This window comes from Corythoichthys intestinalis, chromosome 22 (genome assembly GCF_030265065.1).
Source record: "Corythoichthys intestinalis isolate RoL2023-P3 chromosome 22, ASM3026506v1, whole genome shotgun sequence".
NCBI lineage: Eukaryota > Metazoa > Chordata > Actinopteri > Syngnathiformes > Syngnathidae > Corythoichthys > Corythoichthys intestinalis.
In genome coordinates, this window is record NC_080416.1 from 21073234 (window position 1) to 21088769 (window position 15536).

At 38.5% G+C, this 15536-nt stretch overlaps 1 protein-coding gene across 1 annotated transcript in view; it reads left to right on the top strand.

Moving 5' to 3' along the window:
- Positions 1-15536, top strand: part of csmd2 (CUB and Sushi multiple domains 2) — a 295070-nt gene that overhangs the window by 245046 nt on the left and 34488 nt on the right. The window contains exons 48-55 of the mRNA XM_057828476.1: positions 3902-4090; positions 5972-6118; positions 8589-8777; positions 10664-10849; positions 10930-11124; positions 11225-11398; positions 11478-11651; positions 11796-11969. Coding sequence (XP_057684459.1) covers positions 3902-4090; positions 5972-6118; positions 8589-8777; positions 10664-10849; positions 10930-11124; positions 11225-11398; positions 11478-11651; positions 11796-11969 — 1428 coding nt within the window. The remainder of the gene's footprint in view (positions 1-3901; positions 4091-5971; positions 6119-8588; positions 8778-10663; positions 10850-10929; positions 11125-11224; positions 11399-11477; positions 11652-11795; positions 11970-15536) is intronic.

Consider the following 15536-nt stretch of genomic DNA (forward strand, 5'->3'; position numbering starts at 1 on the left):
ACTATGGCCAAGAATGGTGTTCTTGGGAGGACTCCACGGAGCAAGCCACTGCTGTCTAAAAAAACATTTTTGCTCGTTTAATGTTCGCAAAAAGGCACTTGGACACTCCACAGATGTTTTGGCCAAATATTTTGTGGACTGTTGAAACCAGAGTTGAATTGTTTGGGAGTAGCACACAACCTCATGTGTGGAAGAAAAATGGAACAGCTCACCAACATCAACACCTCATCCCCACCCTGAAGAATTTTGGAGGGAGCTTCATGATTTGGGACTGTTTTTCTGCCTGTTGGTCTGGACAACTTCCAATCATTATTGGAAGAATGAATTCAAAAGTTTTGCAGGAAAACCTGAGGCTGTCTGTCAGACAGTCGGAGATAAAAAGAGGATGGATGCTGCAACAAGACAATGATCCAAAGCACAGAAGTTAAATCAACTTCGGAATGGTTTCAGAAGAACAAAATACACGTTCTGGAGCGGCCAAGATAAAGTCCAGACTTGAACCCCATTGAAATGCTGTGGCATGACCCAGAGACAGGGATTCATGCCAGACATCCCAGAATGGGCCAAGATTAGTCCTGATTGATGTGCCAGACTGATCTGCAGTTACAGGAAGGTTGAAGTAATTGCTGCCAAGGGGGGAGGGGGGCACCAAATTTTAAATGTGATGGTTCATTGACTTATTTTCCCCCCTTCTGTTATTGTTTGCACACTATCCTCATTAAAATATGAAAACATAAATATTTGGGTGGTTTAAATTAAGCAGACACTGTTTTACATCTGTGTGATTTTGACAAAGATCAGATCACATTTTATGGTGATTTTTTACAGAAATGTGAGAAATTCCAAAAGGTTCAGATACTTTTTCATACCACTACAAGTCACTTATGGACTGTAATTATACCTTATTTGAGTGTTTTACAAAACGTACACACAAAAACAGAATAGAGAGTAAAACATTTATTTAAAGAACACATCATGTCATTGTATATAGCACATAACACTGGTCTACAAAAATTTGGAAAATACCTGCTTTAGAGATAAAAGTTGATACATTTGGCATGCGATGGATATAACTGTGAGCCATCGCTTATGAAATTTGTGTACATTAATGGATTTTGACCTTGTCATTTTGATTTTGACAGGATTTATACAATACATTGAAAATGGCACATTTTGTCAAAGGTCTTGCATACACGATTATATTCTGAAATGGTAAACCTAGTAATTTTTTAACAACTTTTCAAGGAATACCAAACTTCGTCAAACCCCTTATGACAATCAGCCTTCAGGTATTCTTCCAAGTCTCAATGAGAGCCTTTCAAAGGCTTTTATACACCCGATGAAACCTAATAATTTCAGAGCAACTTCTCAAGGAATACAAAACCCAGTTCCTGAGAGTTACGCTGTGAACGATTCCATGAACCGTCCTAATTTTTACCAGTTACCACTCGAAGAAATGTAACCTATTTCACACACACATTCATACAACAATAGCTAAATTTGCCTCTCGCTTTTTCTTCTTCTGTACTTCTGAACTGTGTGAATCCTTGGACGCCAACAAATACTAAAAATCACCTCCTCTCAGTGAAAAAGGTCGTTGTAAAGTTGCCACGGCCAAAAACTTGGACGGTGATAGTTTCCGCTGGCAGGCGTCGTCCAGATATGTTACGTCCTGGCTCGAAAGAACCAATAAAATATGACCATAGATTTGAAGCTAGGTTTACGGACACCTAGCTTGGCTGGTTGGTTGGTTGGTAGCTGCTTCTTTAGTTGCTGTGATAGTAACCCTCTTTATTCAGGGGAAGATAAAAGGATGGGAGGGGCAGGAAAACAACATAAAACAAAGAATAGAATTAATAGACTCCATGGGGGCACATGGTCCAGGACAAAAGAAAGGATGATTAGGCAGAAGTTAACCTATCTGGTGATTATCAATAATAAGGAAAGCATAAATGGTTACTATGCACAACAGTTCTAACAGGTAGAAATTTTTAGGTGGATATGTTTACCCAGAAATAACCATTTCCATTTCAATTAATATCCATTTTCGCCTAAATTACTTGGATTATAACATTGTGGCCAAATACTGTATCTAAAAAAACTATAGCAAATTGACTCCTTTGACCTCATTTTTCTCTTTTAGTGACCCAAATTTCGTCTTAGTTCTTATATCATGGAAGCATTTTACTTGTAGACCAATGTAATGAAAAGGGGAGAAGTAAAATACCATATTGGCCTGTATATAAGATGGTGTTTTTTGCATTGAAATAATACTGAAAAAGAGGAGGTCATCTTATAGTCGCGGTCTAGACAATATACCCATTCACGAAGCTACATGGCACCAGATATCATTTAATCAAGCGATGTCATGACAGATCTCAGCTACTCTCGAGTTTAACTAGTTTGCATTATTTTATTGCATTTTTTTCCCCTTATTTAGATTTGTTTCAACACTACAGTTACAGTTAGACTTCACTTTGATTGTTAATGCAGTTATTGCAATTTTGTTGTTTTATCACAATAGATTGGTTTATTTACATTTCAAAAACCAGAAGCCATCCATTTACGAATGTGATTGCACTTTAGTTTACATACATTTTCAGATATTAAGATTTGAATGAGGCAAAATAACATGCTTTTTCTCTCAAATATATTTTTATAATTATTTGTTTTGGACTCACATAAAATGAACAATAGATGTAGATGTTTTCCTCCATTCTATGGTCACTTTCATAATTTCCTACTCTATTAGTCCTTAATAGATCATCTTCAGAATGATGGCGGAAACAAATTTAGCTCTGTGACCCATTTCTTCTTTGTATTTTCTTGTTCCTTAACACGCTACTGCATACGTATTATCAAGGAGGTGAATTATGTCGGAAAATAGACTGGACTTTTAAAAAATAATAAATATGAACATACATAGAAAGGCACCGTGTTTGGCAGAAATAAAACAAAATTCAATTGGTTATACATTGATTTTAGAGTTAATAAATATATGCAATTTTACACATTTTTAGAAATATGAATCTAAATGATGATTATTTGATTCAGTAAATGTGCTCAAAAGACATTTCTTCCCTCCACTCTCCTTAGTGCACCCTTAAATGCATCTACACATGGATTGCTATCATGTTTTATACATATCATAGGGTCCACACATCCGTACACACTTGCTAATGGAATATTTCATTAATTTACATAATATATAATGATATTAATGTCTTCTCTAGCTGAGATTCTGAGCTATTGAGTATTCAACATGAACCAACATTACTCTGAAAGTCATTGGCAATTCAGTGAACAACACACCTGACATTGTAAGATTTCCTCATGCAATAAATCCCACTTAGTTTTCACGCCATGAACTGTAAGAGACAACATTTATAATAATTTGTAAACACACGTTTTAACCAAGGCATTCTGCCATTTTTTGACCCATTGAGTTTTTCATGTATTTGTATATTTGAAATTACAAAGGAAACATACTAGAAACACTAAGCGAAGTAGGTCCACAAGGACGAAGAAGTACACCTTAAGCCAATGAGCAAACAGATGTCAAATATGAAAAATATTGCTTGCAGGTAGATTTTATTTGGCATCTGTAGCACACCAAGAGTGGGAAAATAGAATGCTCGAGGCCATCCATTAATAACAGAGAAAAACATTTGTATTTCTGGACTAACTTCGAAGGCAGTTAAATGTTTGTAATAATTATCGAATTACAATATACTTTGAGCAACACCGAGTTGCCCTCTAACAATATTGTGGATCAGGCTCCATGCAGTTAAACTGTTAATGAATTAACAAAATATATTAGGATCATAAATTATCAGCAAATTGGCATTAAGCAATTCTGCTTTGACCAACTCGTTTTTCTTCTTTTGTCTCGATTTAACAGTGACATGTCCCATGAATGAGCTACTGACAGCATCAACAGGCGTCATCATGAGCCAGTCACCAGGCACCGGTTTCCCTCATTTTGAGTCATGCTCCTGGGTTGTCAAAGTTGAACCCGGTTACAATATCACTTTTACAATAGAACATTTCCAGACCAGCCGGCAATTTGATGAGCTGGAAATCTTTGATGGTGAGATACTGTTTTCTCTTGAATGAACTTACTTACGTCCAGTGTTTACCAAAAGCAATAAGCACTATGCACAATTAAAGCTTATAATGAACCAAAGAGCTTCATATGGTCTTGCTGCAGCATCTGCTTTGTGCATTTGCACATAATTACAGGGTTATTCAGCAAGCCTGGCAGCAGTAAATGGTGGTGGTATATACAAGACTTGCTGATTAGTATATATTTTTTCAAAGATAAAAGGAGTAGAGATTCACTAACTTTGGAGACTGCCAAACCAAACATGACTATTTTTTTCGCCTCCTCAATTAGGCGCAGACTACATATTCATTTTTATATAAGTACAACTAAAAGCAGGCTCTCAAGGACAAACAATGAGGGAAACTGAGCAAATATCCCCCTAATAATAAGGTAGCACAGGATACAACAAGTAAGTTAGCAGTGGGGTTGGTATATAAAAAGCCATTTTATATTCTTGAACTCTTTTAGAATTAAGTGGCAGAATATAGAAAGCTGACATTAACTATAAACAAGTGCCACAAATTGCATGTAACTTCTCACTCCATCAGCAGAATATTTTAAATGTGACTTTTTAAATTATTTCTATTATTAATCCTTCAAACTTTTAAGATTCAGTTCTAACGTGACAACTACCGTAATTTTCAGACTATAAGCCGCTACTTTTTTCCCTCATTTTGAATCCTGCGGCTTATGGTCCAGTGTGGCTTATTTGTTGATTTATTTGGGTTAATAGGTAACACTTTATTATCCAGCGGCGTCATAAGACTGCCATATGTCAACCTCTGGCACCACCTGCAGTCAACACTGTTGTCAACCAACATGCTTCCTAGCATGCATTGCAGCGCTACAGATGATTACAATCGAAATTCATGTTCTGTAGTAATTATTTCTTCAGTTACTGTTCTAATTGTTTCATATGATTATAATGGAAATTCATGTTCTATAGTAATTATTTCTTCAGTTACTGTTCTAATTGTTTCATTAATTGCTTGTTATGGTATTTGGTAACACTTTATTTGACAGTGGTGCCATAAGACCATTGTAATTATGAAATGACACTATCATGGGCATTAATTAATGCTTATGATGGTTGTAATTTAGTGTTATCCAGCAAATTATGTCACTAACTCCATTTATATCCAGCTTGGATATTTTATATTCATTCAAAAGTTAGATGATTTGCCGGATGACACTAAATGACATCTGTCATAAGCATTCATTTATGCTCACGACGGTGTCATGTCATAGTTACGATGGTCTTATGGCGCCACTTTTAAATAAACTGTTAGCAAATACCATCAGTAGCAATTAATGAAAAAACTAGAACAATAACTGAAGAAATAATTAGCACAGAACTTGAATTTTGATTGTAATCTTCTGTAGCGCCGCAATGCATGTTAGGAGGCATGTTAGATGACAACCGTGTTGACAGCAGGTGGTGCCAGAGGTTGACTGTCTCCCAAGGGAGCAGTGATGGCCAAATAAAGCTTCCTGAAGCAATGAAGCTTTGCAGCTAATTGGTTCAAAGCTTCATGGCGTTCATTTGGTGTTATGACAGTCTTATGATGCCGCTGTCAAATAAAATGTTACCTGTTAATATCTTTTGGTGTAAATATCTAATGATACAGTGAGGACAGCTGCGGTTTATAATCCAGTGTGGCTTATCTATGAACAAATGTGGTTTTCGTTTCAAATTTAGCATGTGGCATGTAGTCTGAAAATTACGGTACATCGACCTATCATTTTGCAGCAGCAAATAAAACCTACCATACCTTGAGCCCAGCACAGAGAGAAAATAAAGGAAAAACAGTTTATTTTAACCTTTTATTTGTGTTTGTCTTCTAAACAACATGTCTCTTCCTTCAGGTCAATCAAGGCAGAGTCCTCTTCTCATTACTCTCAGTGGTAACTACTCCAGCCCATTGAGCATCACGAGCTCTAGTAACAAAGTCTATCTGCACTGGTCTTTTGACCACACTACCAGCCACAAAGGTTTCCGTATACGATACTCAGGTAAGAAGTGCATTTAAGGAAACTCAATTAGACACTTTAAACAATAAAGCAAACTTGCATTCCTTTAGCCCGTACAGCATTGGGAAAATAACTCTTATTTTGGTTTGGTACTCCAGTTTAGAATCACACTACATCACTGAAGCTAGAAATAGGAAGCATCTCCATGACAACCTAATGGGAGTGGAGAACATCTGCAACATATGCCTAAGAATCAGTTAAATCAGAGAAGGGCTGCTTCTAATTCATTTGAACTTCCCCTCATAGACGTTTGATTTACTCAGCATTTCTCTAAATGGTAATGAATTATGGTTTAAAATCTTAAGACTCCCCCAGATCACAATCTACATTATATTGTGCCAGAATCATTTGTCCCAGTGCTAAGTAAATACTCCATCTTCCCAAGGCGATGTTGGTGTGATGATTCATCTTCCTTTTCTCCCTTTGCTTCTTTCAATTTGTCCTCACCGATGATTGAGTTTTCCATAGCAGGTTACATGACAGATGGATAGCCTGATTGCCAAGAACCCGCAATTTGCGATGGTCAACATGATAGTAATGTGGTGGGGAGGGAGGAACAGCTGGCACAAGCAGATTTGGCATTCACGCCTTGTCTTCTTTAGCAATGCATCAATTATTGCATTTGCAACAGGCAAACATCTCCTCAAGCACTGCACCATCATGGCCTCTATTCTTAACATGCCACCTTTCACTGTGTGACACACACACACACACACACACACACACCTTATATTGTGGCTCTGACTATCTCCCCTCTTATCTCTTTTGTGCTTCATATTCCTCCCTTTGTGGCTCCCATCTCCCTATTACCTATTCCTATCTTCTCACCTGCCCGTGTCAATCTGAATCCTTTGAGCTGCCTGGCTGATTGCAATGAGACAAGACATGTTCTCAGAGGCAAACGTGAGAGAGGAGAAGTAAGGATAACAGAAAGGCAGGCAAATGAGATTGACACTGATTGAAGTGAAGAATTTAAATAAGCTCCCAAGATGTCACTCAGGGTGACTGACAGGACAGGGCTGTCCAATGTAACATGCAGTTAGCCTGTCTATGTCTTTAATATGACTCTTGGTAAGCTTTGTATTTGTCTGATTTGTAGACCTTTGGTAGTCAGTGTTCAGATAAACCATAATGGAAACCGCTTTTTTCCTTTTACCAAATGAGGTCTTGCCTGAGAGTCTGTTATTCTTTCAAACCTGTTGCAAGAATCATTTGGAATAATGTGTGCTTATTACAGCCAACAATATAGCCAAAGAAAAGCAGATAATATACTTCAATTATTATGTATCCATCATTTTTATAACCCTCCTCAGCAAGTATTGACAAACTCCAAATCAATTCTCTCCTTCCTAGCTGTACATCTTTCCCAATTTCATAGCGGCCTAACATATATGTATATCCTCTTTCATTATATAATCCAGACATGACTGATGCAAAAGAAATCCTGGTCCCTCTGCAGTGGCGTACACATTAAACTTTCATTCCCTCCGTGACCACCTAATTGTTTTTTTCCATGGTTATTGATATTGCTAGATGTTGAGTGATGAGATTTTGAAATGCCGATGCCATTACCGATGTCTAAAAACATTTTTCAACCGATTGCCGATATCGAAAAGCCGATATCGAAAGCCGATTTTTTTTTTTTTTTAAAGCTCATAGCGATGATCTCACGATATGGTGATACAACGATTGTCGATACATTGGTCAGGAAATCATTCTAGGATGTTAAGGCAACGAGGTAATTTTGGGCCATTTCAGGTTATAACCTGTTGATTTTAAGTCACTTCATATTGATTTTGGGGCATTTTATGGGTCACTTCTTGTTGATTTTGGTTAACAGGACAGGAAGTGACCTGTACATGCCCCGAAAATTGGAAGGAGTGAATGTGAATGCTCTGGTTTCGAATGAACGTCCGTTCATCCTTCCCCGTCCCAGTGGATTGGGCGTTGAGCACTGTCAATGCTAGACATAGGGTTAACTGAGACACTATGATGGTGGAAGATTTTGATTGCAACTTGTTGGCCCCATTTTTTTTTTTTTTAAACATTGTCACCTTTTATAACGATATCTCGATTCTTGGCATGAATGTATCAATAACGTTTTGGGATGCAAAGTATCAAAATATACCAGGGTTCAACAAATCTGGACCTCGAGATCTCTATCCTGACGTGTTTTCTACATCTCTCTCCCCTAACATACCTGAATCAAATGATTATGTCATCAGCAACATCTCCAGAAGCCTGATAATGATCCTGATTATTTGATTCAGGTGTGTTAGAGGAGGGAGACATGGAAAACACGACAGGAAAATCTGCTCCGAGGTCCGGATTTAGTGAACCCTGCAATATACTGTATCACTATTTCAATATTTTGTCACACTCCTGATACAAATGTATATTGTTCTCTGTCTTACTTTACATGGTGTATTCAAATCTTTTGCATCCTTCATAGCGCCATACTGCAGCCCGCCCAATAACCCTGTAAACGGCACAGTGCACAGTCTGACAGGCACCAAGTTGGGAAGCACTCTCCGTTTCAGCTGTGACCAAGGCTTCCGACTTATTGGCCAGAGCAGCGCCACGTGCACCCGCACTGCCCAAGGGATCTATCAGTGGAATGCACCAGTGCCACTCTGCCAAGGTATAGACCAACTAGCTGATTAAGTAGATTCATTAACTACACAGGAACTTGAAAAATCTATTAAAAGCTGGTTTCTTAGCCACCTTTTTTGGATTTTTGAATAGGAAATAGTTTTGTTAAGAATCATCTGTGATTCTTGCATACAAGTGTGCTATATACAGTTGGGCAGATAAGTATTTAGTCAACCACCAATTGTGGTTCTCCTACTTGAAAAGATTAGAGAGGCCTGTAATTGTCAACATGGGTAAACCTCAACCATGAAAGACAGAATGTGGAAAAAAAAGAAAATCACATTGTTTGATTGTTAAAGAATTTATTTTCCAATTTGAGTGGGAAAATAAGTATTATGGTCACCTACAAACAAGCAAGATTTCTGGCTGTCAAAGAGGTCTAACTTCTTCTAACGAGGTCTAATGAGGTCTGAGGAGGCTCCACTCGTTACTTGTATTAATGACACCTGTTTTAACTCATTATCTGTATAAAAGACACCTGTCCACATACTCAGTCAGTCACACTCCAAACTCCACTATGGCCAAGACCAAAAAGCTGTCGAAGGACACCAAAGAAAAAATTGTAAACCTGCACCAGGCTGGGAATTTGCAATAGGTAAAACACTTGGTGTAAAGAAATCAACTGTGGGAGCAATTATTAGAAAATGGCAGACATACAACACCACTGATAATCTCCCTCGATCTGGGTTTCCATGCAAGAACTCACCCCGTGGCGTCAAAATGATAACAAGAACGGTGAGCGAAAATCCCAGAACCACACAGGAGGACCTAGTAAATGACCTACAGAGAGCTGGGACCACAGTAACAAAGGCTACTATCAGTAACGCAATGCGCTGCCAGGGACTCAAATCCTGCACTGCCAGACGTGTCCCCCTGCTGAAGAAAGTACACGTCCAGGCCCGTCTGCGGTTTGCTAGAGAGCATTTGGATGATCCAGAAGAGGACTGGGAAAATGTGTTATGGTCAGATGAAACCAAAATAAAACTTTTTGGTAGAAACACAGGTTCTCTTGTTTGGAGGAGAAAGAATACTGAATTGCATCCGAAGAACGCCATACCCACTGTGAAGCATGGGGGTGGAAACATCATGCTTTGGGGCTGTTTTTCTGCAAAAGGACGACTGATCTGTGTAAAGGAAAGAATGAATGGGGCCATGTATCGAGAGATTTTGAGTGGAAATCTCCTTCCATCTGCAAGGACATTGAAGATGAGACGTGGCTGGGTCTTTCAGCATGACAATGATCCCAAACACACTGCCAGGGCAACAAAGGAGTGGCTTCGTAAGAAGCATTTCAAGGTCCTGGAGTGGCCTAGCCAGTCTCCAGATCTCAACCCCATAGAAAATCTGTGGAGGGAGTTGAAAGTCCATGTTGCCCCAAAACATCACTGCTCTAGAGGAGATCTGCATGGAGGAATGGGCCAAAATACCAGCAACAGTGTGTGAAAAGCCTGTGAAGAGTTACAGAAAACATTTGGCCTCCGTTATTGCCAACAAAGGGTACATAACAAAGTATTAAGATGAACTTTTGGTATTGACCAAATACTTCTTTTCCACCATGATTTGGCAAATAAATTATTTAAAAATCAAACAATGTGATTTGCTGTTTTTTTTTTTTTCCACATTCTGCCTCTCATAGTTGAGGTTTACCCATGTTGACAATTACAGGTCTCTCTAATATTTGCCCCACTGTATTTCAAATGATCAAAAAGTGCTGATCTCACTTTCACTTCCCAAAACGAAAAATGTTTAATTTTATTGAGATTATCAAGTCAAGCCAAACCAAAAAGGGACAAAAATGTAAAATCAAAGTATTATTTAACTTCTAAATTAGATTTAACTGCCTACTCCTTCTCAATACCCTCCTTTCCTTGCCAGTTATGTCCTGTGGAATGCCAGTGCTTCCAGTCAACGGCAGCGTTGTGGGTCAGGATTTCAGTCTTGGAGCCAAGGCTACATATCGTTGCAACCCAGGATTCAGACTTGCAGGGCCAATCACCACTACAATGATCTGTCAGGAATCTGGAAGGTGGAGTCCACTTGAGACCCCTCCCAGATGTGTCCGTAAGTACCCCCAAGTGATTTTTGTTGTTCAGTAATAAATTGTGAATGCTTTTGATGATTTCCTATATTTAATCATCTAGCGGTTACGTGCCCTGATATCGGCCACTCTGCTGTCGTGCACGGACGATGGAGATTAATCTATGGAACCCAAAATCAATATGATGCTATTATGATCTTGATATGTGACCCAGGTTATTATTACAGAGGTCAAAGGGTCATTCAGTGTCAAGCCAATAGTACTTGGAACTACCCAGATCCACGGCCTGTTTGTAACAGTAAGTGTTAAATGGCTTCCAGTGTTCTAATCCATATTTTCGTATGAGATGCCAAACAAATACTGTGTTTGGATTCCAAATCAATGTTTTTTTCTTCCAGTTATCTCTTGTGGGGACCTTGGGACTCCCCCAAATGGTAACAAGATCGGAACACTGACTGCGTATGGAGCTACAGCAATTTTCTCCTGCAATACAGGTTACACTTTAGTGGGTTCACGAGTTCGAGAGTGCATGTCTAACGGACTTTGGAGTGGAACACAAGTCCAGTGTCTGGGTGAGTGAAATGTTTCTCAAAACTCTTTAAAGAAATGTCATTGTGGGACTTCATGCTATATTAATTAATCTTTACACAGCTGGCCACTGTGGAAGCCCTGAGCTTATTGTGAATGGACAAATTAATGGAGAGAACTACAATTATAGAGGTAGTGTTGTGTACCAGTGTAATCCAGGATTTCGTCTCATCGGGGTTTCTGTGCGGATCTGTGAACAAGATCATCGATGGTCAGGGCAAACTCCAGTGTGTGTCCGTAAGTATCCACATGTCAAAGTAATTGATCATTTCCTTCATAGGAAAATACATTTAATTGACTGTGTTGAATCCACTAAAAATGGAGTAGGACACATGACACTGAATGACTTAAAACTACCAATCTCGTTTATGTTTTTTCCAGCTATCACATGTGGCCATCCGGGTAACCCCACCTTTGGGACTACACAGGGAACACAGTTTAGTTTAAATGATGGTGTCCGTTTTGTCTGCAATACCGGATATGTTCTTCAGGGAGCTGTTAAGGCAACCTGCCAAGCCAATGGGCAATGGAGTAATCCTCTTCCTCGTTGTAAAAGTGAGTAACAGGCCTCAAATATGAGGAAACACTACTGTTAATTAAAACAAAAAAAGCATTTAAGAAAAAAAAATGTTTTATGCATACATGCATGCAATACATTTAAACCTCTAACTCTGACAAGCAGCAGTTGAGGCAAAGGTGGGATAGTGAGAAAACATTTAAAATGATAAAAGCAGGGGGGAAAGTGGGCCAGAACGGTCAGGAACGCATTTCCGGTATAAGATTCAGGGCCGAAACACAGTTCCGGTATAAGATTCAAGGCCGGATTGCTGTTCCGGTACACAGTGCTTTGATTCCGAAAATATGACGACAACTGTCAAAAGGCTGTGTATAAAAAAATAATAATAATAAATAAAAACGCTAAGCTGCCACGCATGCATTTCATCTCCAAGAAGAAAACAATCTACCAACATCAGATTTACATACACAAGTGTTAACAACAAGCATAATAAAGTGCTTGTGTAGGGTAATCCGTTTCCACCAATATTTATTATTTATTTTATTCCATGGACGGCATGGAGGTTTCCCCAGCTGTTGCATTTATCCGAGTCTGACGATGAAGAGTCACATCAATGTGCGAATGCAAAGCAAAACGGCTTGACTCATTTATCCGTTGAATTGGCTGACATACTGACATGTAATCAGCAGAGATAGTTAGCTCTGATTGGTTCAAATGTGCATGTTTTCTGGAACAGCAAAAAAAAAAATAGCTTGTTGAATTGATGCGACAAAAAAAGCGCAATGCAACAGAAAAGGAATCAAATCTTTAAGAGCAACGAAACAGTTGAGGAGGCTTATTTATCATATTTAGTTTTATTTGCCCTGATGGGGAGGTTCAGAACATCTTAGCTGTCAATGTGTACTTTGGACTTATATTTCTTCATTTATGTTAGGCTACTTATTCATTTCATTAAGATTTAAAAAAGTCAATGTTTGCGCAATCTTCAAAATATATTTCATTTCACTCTGCATAATATAAGTCATTTGTACATATTTTTCTGAATGTATGTTACTTATATCATTTTAAAAAAAAAAGAAAAAAAAGTCAATGTTTACATTAACTTCAATTTTAATATACATTCTATGTTCTTAAGTAGTTAAAATTGAGATTTGGTATTTAGTATGTGAGGAAATGAGGGGAAAATAAAAATTAGGAGATGGAGGTTGGGGTTATTGCTATTTTTTTGAAAGAATAAATAAATACATAAAATTTCTGGCTGGAGTTCCGGCAAGTAATTCTAGCCACTTTCACCCTGGATAAAAGTAACCCAAAAAAAAAAAAAAAAGAAAAAGTGAAGTTAAAGAGAAAAGAAAAAAAATACAAGGGTAAAAGTTTGCACTATCATTTAGACTGAATACAACTCAAAAGCTCACCTGAAAGATAAACAGCAAATTGCACACTTTCATGCATGACAAAAAAAAAAAAAAAAAAGATTAAAACAAAATCTTACAATATTTACAAAAGAGGCAAGACGGATGTTTCTTACAGCAGCCTGCCTTCAAGCTGCTACAGGGTCCTTCCGGGGTCCTACCGTCAGACAGTGGCAGCCACAGTTGCCCATACAGATGCCAGATCAAAATCCTTTTATATCAGTTTATTTTCAGTATATTTTCTTTGTTGAAAAGTTGAAACCTGCAACTTGCCTTTTCGAATCATTCAAGTTTGTACTTTGAGGAAAAAACAAGAATAGTCAATTGGGTATTCATTTTGAATAAAGGAAAACATCTAAGCAGTAGCTAACTGAAAGCTTCACGGCAAGCGTGAAAGGCCTTTTTTTTCCATTCGGGCCCAAATTGTGACTTTTTTTTTTCTGTCTTGTAGTGACTAAATAAATGAAGGACACGCTTTAGTGAAATACATGTTATTCTGCAGGATGAATACGATGTTTTTTGACATTTATGAACCTGGAGGAGGTTGAATGTGTTTCGAATGCTTCTTAAGTGTGTGGTGAAAAATGTTCAACAGGAACAAGTTATTTTTGAGAGTAGGTGGATGCAATGCGAATCTGGTCCCACTTGAAATGAAGTGGGAGATCTAAAAACCGCCGCCCACAGCAGGCAACCAAGAATCCTTCAGCCAAGATTTGTCCACTCTGCAGGGCAATGTGCACCCGGCTGTGTTGCTGGTTGGACTTGAGCATAGTGTGCCTCTCATTAATTTGTAAATTAAAAAAAAAATATATATATATATATATATATATATATAAATCATCATGTATTTATTTATTTTGACTTGCGAGACACTGTGACTAACCCAATAATGTTTGGGTGTTTTGGTTGCGCTGTCATCCTCACTCTTTGCTTGGTCATAATTACATTAAAGGTCACTCTGCAAATTAGGCTTACAATATTAAGTAGAACATTGCAGGCATATTTTGTTGTTGTGCTCCCTTTCGCTCTCCCTCTGAGATTGAAAAGAAAAAGTGATTCATTTCACCTCTGCTTGCATCGTGAACCCTGATCTTTTGAGAGTTGGCGTATGAGTCAGTTTAACAAAAGATAATGATTTCCACTGAATACAAGACTGTGGACTTATCCATATTGCACCGAGCTTGTTCTAATCACCAGGAAGCTGAGTTACGACAACAGACCGCACCGATACATTTCGACTATTCATATTTATTTGCTGTTTAATGATTATGGTATGCATGAGTAAATGACAAAAAATACTGGGTACAAGTCCAATAGTTGGCAGGGGTCTCAGCCTAGATCAGAGGTCACGGAACCTTGTTCCGGTTCTGGACCCCCAAGCCGTCTGGACCGGATCTCAAACTGTCCGGACTAATACACGTTGCAACAACAAAAATCATTTTTTTACTGCGGGTTTGCAGAGCGGTGGTGGGCAACAAACAAAAACCTTAGCGGTGACACGCGTGAGCCAGCCAATGGGAGTGAAGCATTTGAAAGTTATTTTTAGAACAGCATGTCTCACACTCACTTTCCAGACTCCACGGAGTGACAGCCAAAAACTGAGCCGAATGAAGTTGGAGGAAGAGGCGAAAAGGTACGGCAAATGGCGTGCTCAAAACTACGCAAGATGCAGAAAACAGGGTGTTTAAGGAGGAGTAGACCAACACATTTTTGTTCATTTTACCTGACGGAAGCACAAGACCGCTATGCCTCATCTGTTCAGAGACGGTGTTCTGCCAAAATCTGCTGCATCGGCGAAACGTCCTACATTAGTCGAATTTGACACCCAAAGTACTACCGTGCGCGCTAAACTTGTTTTGTTTGGATGCATACAGGCAGAACGTACTAAAAAATGCCTTAAGAAAACACTTAAATGCAGTTATACCAAATAAGGACGGTTTAAATACGCTACGTGACTAATGTGGTTAAAAGTATGAGAGGCTAATACATGCAAAGAGTATTTTTGAGCCAATGAAAAGGTTCTAAAAAACTAAATAAAAACAAAAATAGTGAGTACTTGCCGCTTCTAACGTGCGGATGCTTGCGCAAGCGTGCCGAGCGTTGTGTAGACGTTTCGCAGCGTAGTAAGGAATGGCCGAACAACGGAAGCGCTTGTAAAAAGCAGCCATTTGAAAGGGTACTATGAAAAGAAGC